The sequence below is a fragment of the Solea solea genome, chromosome 2 (assembly GCF_958295425.1).
Source record: "Solea solea chromosome 2, fSolSol10.1, whole genome shotgun sequence".
Lineage (NCBI taxonomy): Eukaryota > Metazoa > Chordata > Actinopteri > Pleuronectiformes > Soleidae > Solea > Solea solea.
The window spans coordinates 30,264,764-30,286,622 of NC_081135.1; the positions used below are offsets into that span (position 1 = coordinate 30,264,764).

The 21,859-nt window shown below is 40.1% G+C and overlaps 1 protein-coding gene across 7 annotated transcripts in view; it reads right to left on the reverse strand.

Annotated features, from left to right (window-relative positions):
• Positions 1–21,859, reverse strand: part of lrp1bb (low density lipoprotein receptor-related protein 1Bb) — a 230,466-nt gene that overhangs the window by 45,128 nt on the left and 163,479 nt on the right. For all 7 annotated transcript variants that reach the window (XM_058616557.1, XM_058616592.1, XM_058616582.1 and 4 more), the window contains 16 exons: positions 21,177–21,301; positions 20,625–20,996; positions 17,270–17,459; positions 14,753–14,957; positions 11,994–12,186; positions 9,598–9,723; positions 8,419–8,547; positions 8,168–8,287; positions 7,209–7,322; positions 6,884–7,033; positions 6,560–6,682; positions 2,942–3,061; positions 2,063–2,191; positions 1,590–1,712; positions 1,147–1,287; positions 743–930 (listed from right to left, as the gene is read on the reverse strand). In XM_058616557.1, the coding sequence (XP_058472540.1) occupies positions 743–930; positions 1,147–1,287; positions 1,590–1,712; positions 2,063–2,191; positions 2,942–3,061; positions 6,560–6,682; positions 6,884–7,033; positions 7,209–7,322; positions 8,168–8,287; positions 8,419–8,547; positions 9,598–9,723; positions 11,994–12,186; positions 14,753–14,957; positions 17,270–17,459; positions 20,625–20,996; positions 21,177–21,301 (2,548 nt within the window). The remainder of the gene's footprint in view (positions 1–742; positions 931–1,146; positions 1,288–1,589; positions 1,713–2,062; positions 2,192–2,941; positions 3,062–6,559; positions 6,683–6,883; positions 7,034–7,208; positions 7,323–8,167; positions 8,288–8,418; positions 8,548–9,597; positions 9,724–11,993; positions 12,187–14,752; positions 14,958–17,269; positions 17,460–20,624; positions 20,997–21,176; positions 21,302–21,859) is intronic.

Sequence of the window (21,859 nt, forward strand, 5' to 3'; positions counted from 1 at the left end):
CCATGGAATGGCCACCTGAACACTCCAGCAGATGTGGCCTTGACCTGGATTAAACCCTTGTATCATATGCCACCATTACCAGGCACGGCACAACCTCGCGGCTCAGCCACGGAGCTCAGACGTTTGTTGGCATATCATTTATACTCCCCCTACAGCATTCAAGGTTATTCAAAAACTGAGGAGACTAAATGTATGTATGCTCCCACCCATCTTTATCCGTTTAATGATGTGAGACGTTAGGCTCGATTCATTATTGGTCATTAATCATTCATGTCCACACTATAACTAATATAGGCTCCACATTTTGTCTGCCACTGAATTGGAAATTATGTTCACACTGAGAACTAGTGGTCAGTGAAATCTCTAAATCATAATCTCACTCGGTGGTTATAAACACCAATCAGCCACATCATTAAAAGCCAGGTACCAATTTTAATGTTGTGGCTGCTGTTTTATACTCACACAGACACAGACGCACATTTAATCTTGAATAATATGATGCAAGGCGCACTGTTTGATGTGGGACAAATCTGTGAGCAACACTCACAGTGCAGTGGCTGAACGGATTTGCATAGGGGAGCGAATTTGACAGTTACTGGCTTATCTGTTGTTTTATATTTTTTTCTCCCGCTGTTATCTTCCATTAGCACTTATAGTGTAGCTAGTTTAACCTTTAGATGGATGAGTAAGACTTTATAAAATAACCTAGCAACCCAGGAGCCTCAGGGTAGCGTTCACTTACCTTGTATCCAACAGTAAGATCGTGGCAGTCCTGTGTGCACCCGCTGACCCTTCGATTCAGGCATTCGTTCACATTGCAGTTCTTCTCATCCGACTGGTCTCCACAGTCGTTTTTCCCATCACACAGATTCCCCTCAGAAATGCAGCGTCCATTGGAACACATGAAGAAGGAGCCATTGCACAGGCTGCCTGAAAAGAGCAAGACAATGACATTCACGATTCCTCAACTAAGTTGGGGAAAAATTTTTGACCTGACAGTGGATTTTGACGGATTAATCCCTTTCAGGAACGCTTGTTGTAGCACCTTTTGTTTCCACCATATGTCCCCATCAGTTTCCTGGGGAAGTGGTGCTGCTTGTGACACTGATGAAAAGATTCCAGCTGTGAGCCAAACAGCAGTCTTACCTGCTGCCAGACATTTGAGGTTTAGAGGCAGTTCGTCAGAGTGGTCGGGACAGTCTGCGTGGCCGTCACACTCCCACTGAGAACTGAGAAGACAGCGGCCGTCCCTGCAGCGGAATTCCTCAGATCCACAGGAGCGATAGACTAAAGAAAGAGAGAGAGAGAGATACAGACATTTTTTTTTTAATCAAGTCACACTCGGCTTGGCAACATTACTTCAGTCTCGGTGGGAACTTCAGTAGAATTAAGCACCAATACTGGAAACAAGGCCATATGTTTGTCTTCATTCTCCAACAAAACACCTCAATAGTGTCAGAAAAACATAGTTTACTGACTCTCTATGCTTTGGCTAAAGCGTGTTCCTTTTAGTTGAGACGTCAAATATTGTTAATGTTTAAATAAATCCATTAACAGTAGGGGGAAGAGAGTGAGACAAAGCTACTTGCCACATTCCACTGACTCATCAGATCCGTCTCCACAGTCGTCGTCATGGTCACAGACAAATCGCTGGGGGATACACGCCTTGTTGCGGCAGCGAAATGAGCTGCCATCACATGTGTTGTTGGGTGCTAATGTATGAAAGGAGGTAGGTTTAAGTGCTAATTAATGATTTTTTTTACAATACAATCAGTATGTCAGTCAACATTAGTACATTCACCTTATGCTTATCCACATATGAGGCTATACAACCTATTAGCTATTATTTCCATCTTTTCTTTGGCTGAATTACACTTTGCAGAGACTATTTGTATTGTGTGAGTTTTATGATCTACGAGCTAATATTTTATGTTAATGTAGTTTAAGGTTACACAAGGACAATACCATGTCAGTGTGGAGCATTTTATTCTGGGACTTAACACTTAAATGTTATAACTGTAATGAGCTTGTCAGTGTTTTTGAACAAGAAGGCAGAGTTTACCACAGCCAGCTGCAGAGAGTTCATCACTCCCATCAGGGCAGTCCCTCTCGCCATCACAGAGCCAGCGTTTCGGAACACAGGCATACGACCCAGGGCAGCTGAACAGCCCTGGAGCACATGTCACTGAGCCTGAGAGGAGGAACACAGGACCACATGCTCTACTTTCAAAAGCCAAAGAATACAGAATAAAGCACAGAGGGAACAAGCGCAAAATATGTTTTTATGTTTGCATGGTACCTCTTGTCAGTGAATACTTAAGCACTTCTTCTGGAGTAACATAATCTGTCTTCCTTTTTTGTCTCCATCAGTTTCAGTACAACACATAACGGCCACACATTTGTGAGCAACAATTATCAGCTCAAATGTTGAATGTGAGTAATAATCTCCTTCAATTTAGGACTCGACTGCACTGGGAAATAAAGGTAAACACACTAGTACAGTAATGTGTGTCAAGCGAACATGCATATCATGTTTTTGACTGGAATTGTGCTTCATAAACCTTTGGGCAATTTCATTAATATTTTCTTGACACTTCATTACAATCCAATTACACAAGCAGTGTTCACAGTGATTCTTGTCTCTTTATTGTGGTTGGATTCTCTTTGTTTTATTGTAGTATTCATTATATACACACATCTCATTTGCCAATTGAAATGGCTGTGCCTCTTGGGTCTAAGTGATGAAAAATCTATTTGCCTCAGTGCCCACTCCAGTCATCAGAAATGCAGTTTCCCTTGTTGTCTAATTAAGATTGTTTCATCTCTTTTTTTTTTTATTATTAATTTCCAGCTCTGCTAGAGGGACAGTCAAATGTAATAATGCAGATGTGACCTTTTAGGACAACAGTGGATTCCTTGTGTCATGTGAAAGGTCACTCACCACAGATCTGGACGCTCTCATCAAGGCCGTCCTCACAGTCGTTCTCCCCGTCACACAGCCATTGTTTGGCAATGCACTTGTTCTTTGAGCAGGCAAACTGATTCCACAGGCATGATGAGTCTGCAAGGGGCAGCAGAATTTAAATTCCATAAATCAAACAACGTACGGCAGACAAAACAATGAAAGCAGCGCACCGCATTGAGGTGGCTCCTAATTGTTTCCAATAGCTTATTTTTTTCCGCCTTAATTTTTCTGCTTAGTGACACACACACAAGTATAGCTGTCACATCAAAGAGTGGAGAAATTATTATTTTTTCTTCCTTACTGTCTAACATAAAGGCATTGTGATACATGTTTCCAGTTATTAGTTAATAACTTTAAATTGTAAAGCTCTAGGGGTGATATGAAACAGTTGGATATCAACTAAAGCACTCCACTGATCACTGTGCGAAAGCTATTGTGTAAAATGTTCATAATCTGGGCTGAGTTTAGCACCAAGGAGCCACCCACTCTCCCTGGAGAACTGTTCTTTCCCTTGATGTCATGTCTGCCAGAGCTTTGATGAGATGTTGAGAGAGGGAAGGAAGGATGTGCACTTCAGGTCAGACCACAGTGCAAGAAATTATGGATCCTATGGTGGTGGGGGGGGGGGGCAGGGATTGGGACGAGGCATCTTGCACACTGCATCACTTTCCTTCCTGTCATAATTTGTACATCACGCCAGCTTTGTGTGCATAAATGATGTATGATATGAGGATGAGATAAAAGAAAAGTGGCTAAATCTAGAAACAGTGATTATATTGAGTTTCTGTCGAGATACGAGATTTACACTTCAAACACAAACAGCTACTTAAAGTGTATAGCGAAAAAGCAGGTCCCCAGCACATTAATGTATCACAGAGAGCCTTTCATGACTCATTTTCAATAGTGTTTCACATAGTTGAAACGCATTGTGAAGTGACAAATGACTATTTTGTCTAATCGGGTGTGGAATGGGAAATTTCTGAAATGTAATGACATTTTCCTCAAACCACTTTGTCTTTGCAGTCAGATTAAAAGTGGCTGGAGCTTTTTATATGATAATTAAAGCAGAGAAAGGGGGAATATTGTCTACTTGTCCTGAAAAACTATTCAGAACATCTCAAAGAACTGAGTGATGATTCACATCAGTTGTGATATAAGCACATTTTAGGCACGCAATGTCGGAAACAGGCAAATTACAGACCTGCAAGCATCTTTGCCAATATAAAAACAAGTATGTCTCATTTTGTGTAGTCTTTAGTCCTTAATGGAAACCAAACTGGTTTAAAGGCAAAAATACAATCAACAGAAATCTATGATCCTGCGCTTGTTGCAGAGCAGTGATTTGAGCTGGCAATGGTAACACAATGATTTTGAAAGAATACATACGATTCATTTTAATCATCTATTTACTACTGTGACAAAAACGGTGAATTGGCTCTTGCTAACGGACACCGCTGATGATTTGCCAAGAAAATAGCAAGAGCAAGAGGATGCTATGAAGATCTTCAACAAACACTAAACTATGCATGTATGTGACGGGATATGAATGCATTGCAATACTCCTGATCTGCTCACAGATGGCAGCACTAACTACTACTTTATTACTACCTCTTTTACACCAAAAATATGTATATTGTTAAAAAAAAACTAAAACAAAAGAGACCCAGAAGAAAAGGGCAATTGACTGCTTTTCCATGGCAAGTAGAGGAGTTTGACTCTGTGTTTTTTTTCCCCCTCAAGTGACTCATATTCAATGTCACAAATGCTCCGTAAACAGCCAATGCAGTGAAGCAGAAGTGCAACACACAACAGGAAAAAGCACCGTGGAGAGCAATGACAGTATCACAGTGGTAACACTCTTTTATCTCCCACATCAGTCCCTCTTTCAAACTCAGCTGCAACTGAGCGATTTCAGATCACTTCTTGAACTGTGCACATCATAACGTCACGCTACTACCAAAATAAATTAGTCGATGCGGAAATACCTCACTCACCCAGGCGTCATGTTTACATTTCTGTGGATCAGAGCCAGAGCTGATAAAAAAAAAAAACCCACATCTCTTGTAGAGTCATTTGTTCCAGGAATGAATGCAGATTGTATTTATTTCAATTGCAGCAAAGGCGAGGTGTTGGGGGATTTTTTTGGACCAAAGAGGACTGTTTTTTGTGTGTGAGTTTTTTTATTGTATTTGTTACCTTTTTTCCTTTTCTGGCATAAACACTAAACTTGTCAGGACCATTAGTCCTCATGGAGGCCAAAACCTGGTCCTGAGACTGAAGCTCAATTCTGAGGAACTGGTTAAAGGAATACTTGTTTGAATGACACCGTTTACATTCAGGGAATTACGTCCCCTCGCCCTACGAGTGGGTCTAAAAAGTGCAGAATAAGCGTTGCAGTTTCAAGCCTTGGACCAAGGCTTGGACCAGGTCTCACTGGTGGGCACGTAACAAAATAAAGAATCAAGATATTTCTTGAAACTGAGGTTGGGAAGCACAATTTTTCAAAAAAAATACAAAGCTAAATGCAAATCGGTGAAGTATTCCTTTAAGTTTAGGGCCAAGATTTTAATTGTGGTAAGGTTAAGGTTAGGATTAACTGGTTATGGTTAAGGTAAGGGTTAACGCTTTGTTTAGGCTGTCCAAAGGAACTGTAGTCAATGCTAAGTCCTTAAAAGGAGAGCTGTGTAAACCTGTGTGTGTGTGTGTGTGCGTGTGCAATAATACAAGACTGATCTGCAAACAGATGACAGCACTAACTAGTTAATGACTTCTTACAGTTTAAGCAGTTAGACCACACAATCAATGGCAGGATGATTCAACAAGGCTGCCAGCTTCAAAGTAGACGGTGTGTGTTTTGCCAGTGTGAGTGAACGACTTTGTCAGATCTTATTATCTTGTGCATGTGTGTGGGACAGTGATTAAGTTCTCCGATTAACCTAAATAAAAACATCCAGTCAATTTTGCTTAGATACTGGGTTAAATGACATATGGACGGGTGTGTGAGAGAGCTGTTGGTCTTGAGGACAAATTATATCAAGCCATATCGGGACTTAATTACAGTCCTCCTGTTTAAAAGCAGCAGTCTTGACTTTGTCATGGTGGCTTCTGCATACATTAGCATGGATCAAGGCGAAGGGGAGTGCACATTTTATATTATCACCCTTTCAGTGATGGCTCATTAATGAATTCTTACACTGAGACTTCTGTATATTATAATTCATTGAGATAAGTTGAGAAAATGTGCACCTATGACAGCCTTACTTTGAATTCAGCGACGCACACTTGAGAAATCTCAAACGCACAATAAGCGAGAGGAAAACAGAGCGAGAAGAAATTGCCTTGTGGCATGAAAAACAATCAAGTGTCCTTCTGTCCCCTCATATACTGTATGTAATATTTGTTGCAGACCGATTTAAATGACAAATGCATTCCAACAAATAGCTTCTTGTTATTGGAAAATAAATATCCTTCCAACCACTGACAGTATTGTTTAGAGGCAAACACCTCATCTATTTCTGCCAGTTAGAAAATAAAACATAATTTCAGTTCATTGTGTTGAAGCTCTTCCATGTGAGGTAGGATTTGTTGACTTACCACACTGGAATTCATCCGCACCGTCTTCGCAGTCTTTTTGGCCGTCACACAGCCAAACACTGGAGATGCAGTTCCCGCTTGGGCATGCAAAGTGGCCTTCCTCGCACTTTTGACCATGGGAAACTGGAATAAGCAACAAAACGGAGTCAGTCCACTGGGCATTTGCAATGATTGAGGTCTTAATCTGACACTAAGCTCTCGGAATCTCCTATTCCATTGTCCTAATCATCTCAGAAAATGAGATATGTCCTAAGTCTTTTCTAATTGAAGCTGACTTCCTTAATCTGCCGCTGGATGTGCAGGCAAAAACGTGTGTTAACTCACCCTGGCAGTTGGTCTCATCAACATAGTCACCGCAGTCGTTGGCGCCGTCACAGATCCATGAGGGGTGGATGCACAGCGAGGTGGTGTTGCAGCTAATGAATTCTTTCTCTTTCACCCCCAGCTTGTAAAAGTGTGAGCAGTCGGTGTGGTCTGAATACAAAGCACAGCGCCACAATAATTGTCTTGTCACAATGGCCTTAAAGGTGGCAGAGAGACCGATGGTGGGTCACATTCAACGTAATCCGAGTGATTAACACACATCCAAGGTACTAGACTGGGATTTTTATGTCTACATTTTTATGATCAATGCAAAGCAAAGACTTACTGCAGTTTTTTTCATCCGAAGCGTCGGCACAGTCAATGACCTGGTTACACCAGGCTGAGCTGGGTACACAGCTCCCATCTTTGCACGATGATTCTGATGAGCCACAAGTGACATCTTGGGGAGAGAATTAGCATTTCAAAACGATAAGAGGATAGAAAGAGCACTCAGAGACAGTTAACAGGTACAGCTCATAACAATACTTAGGACCTCTTTCTGGGGGCAGTGAAAATTAGCTCCAGGTTGAAATCTGCCACAGGAAAAAAAAGGGTTTGTGATGAGTTGCAGTAATTGCAGTTGGACTGCGTGTGCTATAAAAATTGCTTGACTGTCATGACCCTCTTAGTGCTGTGCAAGAGCAATTCACACTTAATATGCATAGGGGGCTTCTTGATTCTGTTGTTCATTTACAGGCGACTGCACAATGGTTCTGGTCATTTCACCTCTCTGCATTTTATTATCAGCATATAACATAACACTATAATTAAATGTTACAGAGTTATCTGTAATAGAAAAAGTTAGTGTTGATGCCCCATTAAAAGGAAATTGCAAGGTTGAAGATGACACACCACACTGAGATAAACTCCTCCTTGAAATTGCAGAATGAAGGTCCACATTAATTATGGGAACAATACCGTTCGGAATCTATACACATTATTGTTTTTCCCACTTTCACATATAAGAGGGTTAAAATAAACACAGCTATTCTTTTTCCAAGACTATTTTACTCTTAAGGTTCAAACAAAACCTGTACTTTGAAGGCTCTACAAAGACATTTTTAGGGTGTAGGTTTGGAGTGTCTTTGATTAGTGCACTCTTTATGATCTTGGGCATCATTAGACAGCGAAGGCTTAGCACAGCATGTGGCGTAACGCGCTGTATTAGTATGAGCATTAGCGTGGCTGGATCCTGCCCTCGGAGGCAGAACGGATTGAACAGGAGATCAAACGGATGCGACTCACTAGTACAGAAAGCTTCATCAGAATTATCCCCACAGTCATCGATCCCGTCGCAGAAGCGACTGTTGGCCACACATCGCTGGTTGTAGCACGGCCTGAAACCCTTCCGACAGCTTCTGTTGTCTGAACAGATTGGATTGCACGAATGTTATTAGAGCCACAAATATCAGTGACAGACAACAATCAGGAGCTACACTTTTTTTACATACTCTCTCTCTCTCTATGACAGTATAGAGTTGTGATGTGTCTCTTACCACAGTACTGCATCTTTTCATCTGATTTATCTTTGCAGTGGGCTACTCCATCACAGGTTAGCTGGTAGTTGATGCACTCCCCGTTCCCACACTCATATTCAGTATGGATGTTGCAGGAGGAATTTTCTGCTGTAAAAGAAGACGAAGGTGATGGATTGTGATGATGATGAAGAACCACAACTGTCAAAGTGAATCTCAGACTCCATACATACAGGTGAGCTCAGTGGCTACATTTCAATGCGCTCAACATTCACCCCAGCGAACCACGTTTGTGTCGAGATTTGTCAACGCCATAAACGCCGAGAAATCCCACCTGCACTTTAAACTAAGGGGAAGATGATGTAGGACATGTGATAATTGTGATATTTTATCTATATCTAATTCCATTTCGATCTATAAATGTAGTTGTACACCAGCGGAATGTTTATATCAAAAATGAACTATGGGTGAGTTTCAAACCCCATTGCCGATACCACATCTACAAATAACTGCAGCTTTAACAATTTGAAAACAAGAAACTTTTTTTCCCTGCGCTGGCAATTAATGGATGCAATATGTGGCTAAGAGCCTGTTGTCCTCTACTGTGACACCGAGACTAGCATCCAGCTCCTCTGAGTTACTAGCCATGATAATTCTGGCCAAACCTCATCTCAACAGCTCCTCCCACCTTATGTTGTATATCCTCACACTGCACATTAGATTCAAACAGCAATGTGTCACATTAGGTATTCTTTCTACTTGTGACTTCAGGCAAGTAATTGTGACAAACGTCCTACTCTGCTCAGCTGTGTTTTCTGCTCTCTGCCTAAATGTAAAGTAGTGCTGCATGATAGCAGCATTTTCCTGAGCGGTATCGACTATGACTCCTCCAATCATTACAGATTCAGTGCTTGGTCAAAGAAGTGACGGCAGCTGGTCAATGCCTTCCTGTTTGTGTGTGGTTATGTACAAAGGGATAAATTCTGAGCTGTCAAACGGCACAGATAGTATCTTACTTCGAGTGTGTGTGTGTGTGTGTGTAAGTCAGGGTACAGTATGCATATCAATGTAGGAAATGACTTTCAAAATAACAAGTCCATAAAAAGGGGCCATTAAAATCAATACCTGGTAGCGAGAATGCTCAATGGGTTGGAAGATTTGACCTCGATAAAATCGGTTGTGAAGCCGCTCATTACTTACACACGCATCTGTTGTTGTCCAACAGTACACGCTCTCCACGGCAAGTGCAGTTGACCCTCCCATACGGGGTGAGAAGACAAAGGTCACCGCAGCCTCCGTTCATGTGTCGGCATGGGGACAGCTCACCTTTATCAACAAATCAATTGGAATTAGAATCATTAGAATCCGTCTTGTTTAAATTCCGTCAACTGGCATAATGTTGGACGTGCTATTCTGAAGTGAATACTCAAATAGAATTTAGTGATCAAGGGACATGCTGAATCTGAATGAAAGTTCCCTCTTTTTTAAATCAAAAACCAAATCTGATTTTTGTTTTTAATGGGTTGGATCAGTGGTTTTCAAACTTTATACCAAGTACCACCTGAGAGAATACTGAGCTCTCAAAGTAACACCATTATCGCCAACGTTAAAAATACAATGGTGTAATAGACTTTTCACAGGAGGCATATTTATTCCCATTAAGATAATTTGCTCTCTCATCATCCTCCTCTTCCTCACGTAATACTTCACACACTGGAACAGTGAAAATTAGATTGAGATGGAGCGAGAGACAAGGTGACTCTAATTATTATTATTTAATTTATTATTATTGTTGTTTTGCTATTTGTTTCATTTTCTATGCACTCCCCACACTCACACACCCTGTTTTATACAGTAGAACAGTATTTCTGATTTTCCTTCATATGATAAACTTAGTTAGAGATAAGATAGAAATGTCTTGACACAATATGCAAAGGCATTACATTGGTGGTTATTCCAGTTAATAAATAGGCAGAGGAATCAATATTCTCCCAAAAACTGGTGCTTACATGGTGTATAGGCTTATTTAGCAGAATATATTTGCTATTGACTTTTAATCTAAAAGATAATTTGAGGTAAACAACATGGATAAAAGGGCAGTTGTGACGGTAACTGCGCTGTACTTATTTTAAATGCAGACAGGTATCCTCACGGACAAGCAACAAATGTATTACATTGTGAGATATTTTGTCTTTCTCTGCCTGAGGTGCTGTGTACAACAGCCGGCTGTAGCTCAATGGGATTCAAAATTGAACTAAACTGAATTGCCAAATATCATAAAAGAAAAAAAGGAAGTGCTTGTCCAGCCCTGAGAAAAATGGAATTAGAGATGCTTAGTAACAACACACAGTCTCATTTGTAAAACGTTGAGTTGAGACCCTCGTTATGACCTGCCCTCTTCTATGAGACTCTAAGACGAGAAGCTCTGCTAAACCACTTGTATGGTTATTTATAGCGGGACTATTCATGAAAATGCAATAAAATGAATGATCAAACTCAGCATTGCTGGTCATTGCACATTACGCTGTAGACTTCCAGCTATGCCCGCGCACCTCATAGGATTTGATTATTTCTCATAACGAGATAAACGAGGAATAGCATGGCTCTCGGCATCCGAGTCCAACCACTGGGACACTGAAGCCCACTTCCCTTTGTCCTAGTTGGAAATTAACTTTATATGGCGCTTAGGAGGCTCCCTTTACAACATAGGTCACCATTTTATTAATTACCTATGAAACTTAAGTTTCCAGCCATTCTAAATAAGACTATTAATTTATCACACTGTTTTGTACATTAACATTAAACCCCCTTTTGAATTACTTTGCTTTTGGTACTAGGCTGATATCATAAAGCATATGATCATAACAAATTGTTAATTGTACATGACTGGTCTGTACATTTAACAATGACAATTTCTAATTTACTTTGTATTTAAATTAAAAATATAATAAATCGCAAATATTCATTGTGCAGTAGGCCTTGTCAATAAGGCAGTTCCTAAACTGGCACCTGCAGCATAAAGGTAACAGTTTGACTGATTTTACTGTTATTTGTATTTATACTTTACAGTTTATGGTATTATTAGATCTTTGTTAGAGCAAAATCAATGTGTGAGCAGTGCTGTAGCTAGCTGCCATTTTATATTCAGGAGCATCAGATAAATGCCAGAGGGACGACCAAAAAAAAGAAGCTCCGATACACAAATCTATTTTCATTTTTCACAGTTTTTCTCTCATCATTTTTGGGATTTTTTTATATATATATAAAAACAGCGATGTAAAAAAAAATCACTATTGGATCCGTGATCCTGACTACACTGCTTTTTGTAAGCGGCCAAGAACCATCTTTTTAATCAATGTCTCGAATTTCAAAGGCTTTTTATGAAATTTGTTTTGTAAAAATACTAATTCTAAGATTTACTAAGAACAGAAGTTATTAAATAAATCTAGTGGCGAGTACAATATATGTACAGTGCCTAACACACTCTTTTTTAACATGTTTAAACACATTATGAACACGCAGGAATTTGCAAACATCTAACACACAAATCTTTACAAACACATGCACACCAAACTTCAAGGTGGTAACATACTCACAGTTATTTGTATCTCTGGATACAGCTATAATTCCCATCGGTTGATGGGGTATATCGGCTCGCAGTACTTTGGTGTCCCCGCCTGTGTGTTTGTTCGATCGCAGCACAGACCTATGGGCCCAATCCGACCAGTAAATAAAATCTGCATAGATGGCCAACCCATAGAAGTTTCCAGGTCCTGATTTGACAATGACCTGAAATTGTAGAGCAGAGTTTTTTGATGTTCAATAAGTGAATTCAGACATTTCACAGTCTCCGTATTTTCACTTCCACTCACAAACCAATCAAGTGTCTCTTTGACATCTGGCCAGAGACAGCACAGGCAGAATTGTTGAATAAATGTGAAGGAATAACATTTCAACCCATGCAGCAACATCCACCACCTCACTCACGACTGCTTAACCCAGATGTTGGAGAAGTAAATGACAGTGTCAATGGCAGGGAGGTAGGAATCCATCAAATCCCTCCTTGTGGGACTCTCTAGGCTTGGGGAGGTTCAGGGCTTCCAGTGGCTCTGTAGTCTAAGCCATTAGTGGGACAGGCTCGTAAGCAGCATCACATTAGCCCTGTGCCATACTGGGATTAATAGGACAGGTGTTGATTAAAGGAGCCCAGCGTGTGGAAGCAACAAATGGCCATCAGGCAAGTGAGAGACAGACAGAGAGAGGGAGAGAATGTGAGGGACACGCCAGATGGTTTAGGATGGAACATATTGATAGAAAATTAGATTTGGGACACATTACGTTTACAGCCAGGAACAAATTACTTTCATTCCCGGCTTGTGTTTTTGGTAAATGTGAACAAACAGTGTTTCATTCATTCTTATCACTCTTTTACTACTCCACAACATCCAAAGGTGGTACTTGATAAATGTGACAGCTCTCAATTTATATTCCCTTCTCTTTATGGTTAAAAGTGACATCTTGTCCAGGTTTAACATGCTGACATATTCCCTTTTAATGCACTGTTACACCGCTTTCAATATTGACATGAATTCCCACTCCCAAAATGGCACAGGGATGATTCATGTCATAGATTTAATTCTTCTGTCACCACCTACACTGGCAGCATGCAATAGCACTGCTGCAATGAAGAGTAGCTGAGGCCCCGAGGGCATTTCTCTGCCATCCCAGTTTACGTTAATTTGACTCGGAACAAAAATAAAACAATCAAAAAACTTTAAAGTGACATAGAGCCTTAAGCTCCCATCTCTGCAGTATGAATGTCTTGTACAGGGCGGACGGGCTGTCTTAAAAATTCCACGGCTACAATTTGGGGGAAAGTGCTGAAGTTGACAACCAGCGACGTCTGTTTAATTTACACATTTTTATTGGAACGGAGAACATACACCTAGAGCAATCTCACAGCAAAACCTTCATTAGCAGGACTTGACTGCAGCAAGGGCGGGTGGAGACCCAGAGGTAAAGACTCCTCTCAGCCTTGTGACCCAGCTCAGCAAACATATGGACAGAAAAGACTGAAATGGGTCTTGGTGCTGCGCTGCAAAGGTCATGTTCAAAACATTTTCAACCCACAGCCTAAAAAGCTTGTACTGTAATTCTTTGCACATAATATGAAATACAGAGGGTATACAGTACATATCCAGGTGGGGTGTACATTATGCATGCATTCGTCATCGATATGATAGGAACTCCCCGAACGACTTGTTAGATTAAGTGCGACCCTGAAAATGTGCCTTTGATTCTCAGATGTTTTGAAATCAAACAGTTCCATCAATCAGAGACAAACGTGGGGAATAGATTCTACCTGGAGAATCACTGGTTCAAAAACAAAATATCAGCACATTCTGTACAGAGCTTAACTGTTCTTATTTATCATATTGATAATATTCCCATTTGGTACATATTGCGCTGTTTCCTAAGGGATGTTTTTTTTTTTTTTTTTTCTCAATTTACGTACTTTTCACTTATAATATACAGTGCTTCACAAATTCATCAGAGCACCAGTCATAGAAAATACATAAATATAATATAATAGAAATCTTTCAAAAACTTGTTTAAAACTAAAGAAGTTGTTGTCATTTATTTGGAAAAAAAATTTGAGCTGGCTCTCTGGGCTTCTCTGAGAAGAACATTCAACCACTAAAACTATTTTTTCTGTTCCATAGTGCAAGTAAATAACTATAATTTGGCATATTAACATGTTGTTCAGTTTTTGTGTAAAACAGTACATTTGAAAATTCATGGACAATAAAAATAAATATATGTAAGCATTAAAAATATAATTTCATTTAAAGAGCTTTTACATAACGGTGTGTAAACCCTTACAGAAACATAAAAATTTATTTTGATAATTACCAATGCTGTTAATTTACGGCAGCTGTGGCATACGACTTACTGTTAGCCGCTAACAGTTAGCTTCCCCTGTTAGCTGCTATCCGTTACCAGGAGCTCATGTAGCTTCCACTGTTAGCTGCTAACATTACCTTAGGTGGTGGTTTAATTAATTTGTTCAGCACTGTATAAAATTACTTATATTCTTTTGCAATATTTGGTACTTTCTTTCTTGTAACCATATATCTCTTAATCTGGCATGGAGCTGTGTGACAGCACAATTTCCTCTAAGGTATTCGGATTCAGATTTATTGCTGTGAATTTATAAAATGTACAAACATAGAAAAACTTTCATTAAAAATAAATATCCACACTGTGTTTATGAAAACCAAATGAAATACATGCCATTACTTAAGACCTCGTGGGACCACGTTTTACCCAGTGTTCATTATTTTCATATACTCACATATCTGCTGGAACCATCAAAGTCACATCTCTCAATCTTGCCAAGGCTCCCATCTGAAAAGTACAGCTTCTCTGCTTTGTGGTCAATAGTCAGTCCGCTGGGGGACAGAATGTCTGAACTGATGATAATCCTCATGTTCTTGCCCGATAAAGTGGATCTCATGATGCTGGGCCTCTGCTCATTCCAGTTGGTCCAAAACATCAGGCTGTACGTAAAAACAACAAAAACAAGCCAGACATTTATTAAGACATGGGTAGAAAGCAGTATGTTTATTATTTGCCCTTTCAGAACAAGGAAGTGGCTAAATGTATAGGTGTAAAATATGCAGAGTTTTTTTTTTCTTTTTTTCTTCAATAAGAGCCCCGAGATCTAGCATGCTTGTAAAACAAACTCTAATACAGAGGGACCTTTCGTCGATCAATTAGAATTGCTGGAGGTCCACGCAGCCACGTCATTCATCATCATCATCCCTGCTCCCTGCCTGTTTTTTACATCTGAAATCCACAGTTATGCAGAGAAAAGAGCTGAAGGAAAAAAAGAGCTGTTTTCATATTACTTCATGTTTTTTTCTTCTTCTTCTTTGTCTATCTCCAGGGCTCTCTCACCCTATACTTGTAATGAAGTCATGGAAGTCCACTGTCGTGTGATAATAGGGAATCTGGTCAGAAGTCACACCCAGGGACTGCTAATTAATCATTTGAGCTTGAGTTCTAATTATGAGGCCGTGGGATGGATATGGTGTCAAATTGCCAACCAAGGATATCCTCTGAGGTCAGGAAATTAATTTAGTTAATCCAACAGCAGGATCAAGATACTCACTCTTAGTAAAATTACACACTACATACTACGGATTATGTTTTTCTTCATTAGAATAAGATGTACTGTTTATGATGCACTATAGGTGCTTTGCATAGCTGTGCAAATGCTGATGAACATACACTTCTTTAGGTGCACCTTTCCAAGTATTACATAATTTAATCAGTCACAAGATGCAAGATGATTTAACCCTTAGTGGTGCACCCATGGTAATTTGCCGTGGGAATAATACAATAATACAAAACTCCTTATATGGACATCCTGGGAGGGGTTAGTTCACATATTCAGGCTTTACAAAAATGTTGTCTTCCTATGTGTTGTTGAGTCGAAGTTATGATTAATTTTGTGTCACATTTTAAGTAGTGATATAAAGAAGCAATAATTGTGCAGAAGTGACAAAATTATACCATTTTTCTTTCTTTTTGATTATAAAAACGAGCCAAGCGAACTTTGACCTGCGACACATTTTCATTTCATTTCGGGCTTATGTAGTTGGTGAAAACTATTTTTTTTTTCATCCGATTGCCTAGATTGTGCTGAAAAAAAGGATAGAAGACACTCTATAGTGCACATTCTTATACCCTCTGTATATACTGTATACATTTAAACATAGTAAAGGTAAAAAAAAAGCAGCCAAAATGCTCTGTGTTCTAAGGGTTAAATGACTTTAAACGTGGCATGGTTGTTGGGATAAGAGGTGTATTTCAGAAACTGCTGATCGACTATATCTCTTTTTTATACAGAAAACAGAAAAATATCTAGCGAGTGGCAGTTGCTCTCGAAGGAAATAGGTTGTTGATACCGCAGTTCAGTGTAGAATGGTTCAAAAATGATAAGAGGAGGCAACAGTATCTCAACTCAGACTCTTAACAACCATGGTATGCAGAGTGGTATCCATCTCGGAATGCAAAACACGTTGAACCTTGAAGCAGATGGGCTATAACAGCAGAGGACCACAGTGGGTGCCACTGCGAACACTTTATTAGATGTCCTGTGTGTCTTATATATAGACTGCCGAGCGTACATGCGTTCAATTCCTAACTGATGCTTTTGTCCTCATATCCAGATATTTCATTTGTCTGCTTTTTCTTTTTGTTACAGTGAGCACTAGACAGTGCACGGCTTTAAGAGCCCTTTCTGGGCTATATCTTGGCAACATATCAACAATATAGTCAATGAAAAGATTTATTGACAAGTGAAAGATCTTAAAATGTGTCATAAAACTAATAGGGCAGTGCACATATTTAAAATCAGCAGTGATGTGAGGGTACTTTTTTCTTTAACACTCTGATAGTGACCTTCTGTATTAAATGCAATATTTTTTTTCCCCCAGCAATTTAATAGGAAATGTAAGAGCAGTGCATAGCGGTAATAGACAAACCTCCTTGTAGGTAAGGCATGAACAAGTTTATCTGAATCTTACACTTTTATGATGTCATTTAAAAAAAGGTGTATCTATTTATTTGGGGGGAGGCATGGTTTAAACAACAAATGATCCCAAGAGCTACATACAGTATATATATATATATATATATATATATATATATATATACATATAACATATACATATATACACATATATATGTGTATATATATATATATATATATATGTGTATATATATATAAATTGTGTATTGTGTCAGAAGCCGGAAATACAGCAATGTGTCTCGGTAATGTACTGTGTAGGTAAGAGCTACTGACTTTTGACACTCATCCAGGGCCAGGACGTGTGGATGGTCGTCCTCAGAGAGTGTGACCACAGCCTGCCTGCTGAGGGCACCGACCCGTGTCTGGTCCACAGTTTGCCTGGTGATGGTGGAGGTGGTGGAGCTGGTCCAGTATAAAGTGTCCCAGGCCCGGTGGTAGGAGAGGCCCTCCACTGAACCCACATCTAAAACAAAGAGAGACGTACAATCACAGCTCAATCTGCAACCATGTTATCGGAATTAGAAACGGCAATGATTGGTGGATTCATGGAAACTTAAACCAGTGACTAAAGTTGTGCTTGCCAAGGAAGATAAAAGAGAGATAAAGTTATGGTTTTAACCCTTTAACACTGAGTGTATCGCAGACGACACGTTTGTGCAAGTGCACTTTGCATTACTGTAATTACGCAACGGTTTGTGCTATTGGAAAAATTCAGACGCTTTCTGAAAGCTGAAGTTGCACGTCAAAGCCAACTAGTGGTAATTTCACTCCCGCTGTTGCAGGAATCCGCCAAACCAACGTATTTGTCACCATGGAGGAGAGAAAACGCATGTAAATAGTTTCCATTTTTTGGCCTGTTTTATGGACAGTGACAAAAACTCAAACAAATGTTATTTTAAATGTTTTATACTGTTCTATACTACTCAAATTTAACATACAAAATCTGGTATTCATGTACAACTACAATGCATTTTAAATTGTTAATACACCATTTGAACACGCAGTAATTTGTAAATAACTAACAGATATTGAAACTTATTCTGGAAAAATGGGCAAACGCACCTACTCACAGGACATTTTATGGTTAAAATAAGCAAAAAAAACGTCCAGACAGACATTTTGAGGCTTAGGTGTAGATTCTGTAGTGTGTCCCAAATGTGAAATTCTGGGTGAATTCTGTATGCTACTAACATCTGTGGTCACAAAAAAAAAAAAAGCTACGTCGCCTGCAGATTCAGGTAAAATCTCACAGATGGCAGACTCAGGCTGTGATGAATTGGGACCATGTTTCCTTGTTGACTGACAGGGAAATAACTTCATGCCTCACCGCACTGGACAGAAATGTGTTTGTTGATGCAACAATCATTCAGCCACTGAATGTTTTCACTGCCAGCCAATTTCCTAACATAGCATATAAAAGGGGACTTCGCAGCCTCCCAGGTATGTGACTGACAGGGAGGGAACCTCCAGAGAGAGACAGTGATTGCGTTTCATCTCTCGCTTGCGACATGCATTGCGGCGGTGTCATAAGTGACCTCTCGTATATGACCACCACTGTTTCTGTGTTACGCAAGTATCAATCTGAAAAAAAAAAAAGCATCCAAGGTTCATTATGCAGTCATATGGGGTTTTTGATCTCCTATGTGCTCATATATTAAAATGAAAATGCTGCCCATGGGCCACTGCAGTGTTTCTGTGGAAGCTTATGACTGGGAGACTGTTTCTATTATGTTGTGGGAAGCGAAAACAAAAAAACATCTTCTGGGGGAAAAACATGCAAATAGCAACCCAAAAAAAAAAAAAAAATGTGATACTTAAAAAAAATGCGAGAGCAATAGAAATGCAACACAAGTCAAAAATACACAGGGCCACACGCGCGTTGTAGTAGTTGGCACAAGACCCGGGTTCGGACCAAGGGCTTTTCTGCATGGAGTTTGCATGTTCTCCCCGTGTGTGTGTGGGTTTTCTCCAGGTTCTCCATCTTCCTCCCACAGTCCAAAAAACTGCAATATGGGCTTGTTATCTATGTGATATATGGTTGTTTGTCTATGTATGTGGCCCTGTGATGTCCAGGGTGTGACCCCGCCTATCGCCCTATGTCAGCTGAGATTGGCCCCCCCCCCCACGACCCTCATGTGGAGGATAAAGTGGTAAATGATGGATGGATGGATGGAATATACAGCCCATTCATTAAAATACAGGTATGTTTTACTGGACTGTAGTTGTCACATTTTGTCCACTCGCTTTGGAAGAAAAAACAATCTGCTGCATGAACAAGGTTATCTGTGTGTCTGCGAGTATTATGCTGACAAAACAGATGATCTTTTATAAGCAATACACCCTATGAAAGGCCAAAGATCTTTTAACTACATTTAACAACACCTCAGAACTGACTTATCATCTGTGTCTCTCCATGCAGCCTGTTAATTCATCTCAATAGTGACTATGTGGAACTATATTATGCATAAGAATTTGGCTTCTTTTTCTTTTCCCCACAAACACATAAAGCATACTGTAGAATATTTAAGACACTACCTGAGTCAGCGAGCACTAATTAACAGTTTGCAATAAAAAGCGTCGGGTTTCTCACAAATTGTTGGCCGAGCGAGGGAGTAATTAATGAGGGACATGGAGTTTAATTAGGGAAATATGGATGATTAACATCTTCACCTTTCCTCAGTGATGAGATGCAGGGGAAACTTCTAGAGAAAAATGCTTTTAATGTACAGTACGGAATCGGCTCCAGAAGGACACGCTGCTTCCACTCAACACCAAATAAACCACGCTTTAAACTCACACATCACGAGTGCTGAGGTGTGAGAGACGCTCGCAAATCTTGATAAATACACAAGCAGAAATACGTCCCAACGGGATCACTGGAGAGAGTTTGAGGGGAGTGCGAGTGGATCATTACACCTCCAGTCCAGGAAGGTGGTGGGAAGGGGCTGAGCTCTGTTCCCAGTGGAAACGTCACAGAATGGCAGAGGGTGCTAACTGAGCAGAACAGAGGCTTTTGCTGTTCATATGAATTCACTCATGCTTGTCAAGACATGCCTTTCTGAGCTTTAGTGGAGACACAGAAAGGGACCAGGCTCCATCACTTACTCTGCGACGGTCAGTCAGCTGCCTCTTTTCTAGTCTCTCTATGAAATATATATAGGTATTGCATACTATAATTTCTTTCTTTACACATGGCCCTAATACTCTTCCTGAATAGTGCAGTAACTGTTTTAACCACAGAATTAAGAACAGTATGATTGTAAGAGTGTATGTTTGTGGGGAAACTTGCAGGCTTTTAAAAATACATTGCAAACAATTAAAACGGCATGAATTCTGAGAAAAAAGCTGGAGAGTCAGAATTCTGAGAAAAAAGTCCAAATTCTGACTTTAATCTCAGATTTCTGACTTAAATCTTGAATTCTGACTTTATTCTTAGAATTCATGCTGTTTTATTGTAGTCTTTCTTAGTGTCCCTATAACTCTTGCGTAAATACTGCAGTGATTGTTTTAACAACAAAATTAAGAACTGCGTGATTGTACGAGTGTAAGTTTGTGAAACTTGCAGGCTTTTTTAAATCACATAACAGACACATGAAAGTTTCAGAGTGGGCGTATGACATTCACTTACTTTCGGCAATAATAGTTCTCCCTGTCCAGTCGTCATTTATCATCTGGATATTTCCAAAATGGACGTCGCTGAAAAATATGCGGTTGGTCCCAGCTGTCTCCTGACTATAGTCAAAGGCCAAGGCAATGACATTCTTGAAAAATGCAGGATTTTCAAAAGGCTGGACAGGTGAGTTGAGGTCGTTCTCATCTGAAAGATGGATGCTTTTCAGTATAGTCCTCTCCGAGTAGAGAAGATAACCTTCATAGCGCTCGCAGGCGAAGCCATCGTCTGCCAGGCGGCCGTGGGCGCAGGAGCACGTGCGGCGCCCACTGCCCAGGTGAAAGCACAGCTGTTGGCAGCCTCCATTACTCCTCGCACACGGGTTGGTACCTTCAACATCAAATATATGTTTGATTACTCTTTAGTCTATCTGCCAATCAATGTACAGTGTAGCAGCCATGTGTGGGTAGGTTGCATTTGACAGTACATGTGTTCGCAATTGTAAAGGAGAAAAAAAAGGGATGAAATAAATGTATAGACTGATAAAAATGTAAAATTAAAAGCTGTAACCTTTTTCTCTGCCTCTATTGAAGACTGTCACATCCTTCAAATTGACCCCGAGACCACTCCGTATGGTCACGACCTCAGAGGTGTCAGCCTTGAAGGCGCGACGGATTGAACCGTTGGAGTGGGCCCTGAGCAACACCAGAAGACAGACTTAATTTCCACATTACATAGCCCACTGGATACTGACTTTTCGCTGCAGTGGGGGAAAAGACAAAGCGCGGCTAACATAAAAGGAGAACTGAATTTCACCACAATTAAGTTAAATTCATAACTGCGATCAGTTAGTTCAGACACACACAGTTCAAGATGCTAAAGATAAAAGTGCAATAAAACTGACAGCTTCTCCAACTGATGTCCTCATTGTGAAGATTGAGAGCGAGATAATTGTCGCGGCGTGCAAAGAAAAGAGAGGGTAAAACGTGCACAGCAAACAACAGAGACGTGTCGTCGTCTATCTTTTCCTATTTCAGCCCGTGCTCCAGAAAGCCCACAACAATCTTACCAAAAAATAAATAAATACTGCAGCAGTGTATAAATATGAATAAAGCAACTGGAAACAAGGCAACATTAAATTTAACTGCAAGCCATATTATATAGATGGTTGAAGAAGGCTCTCCTCTTGCTGCTATCGCTGAATTGTGTGTGTGGAGTATTTACAAGAATACAGTGTGACCCTCACTGTCAGA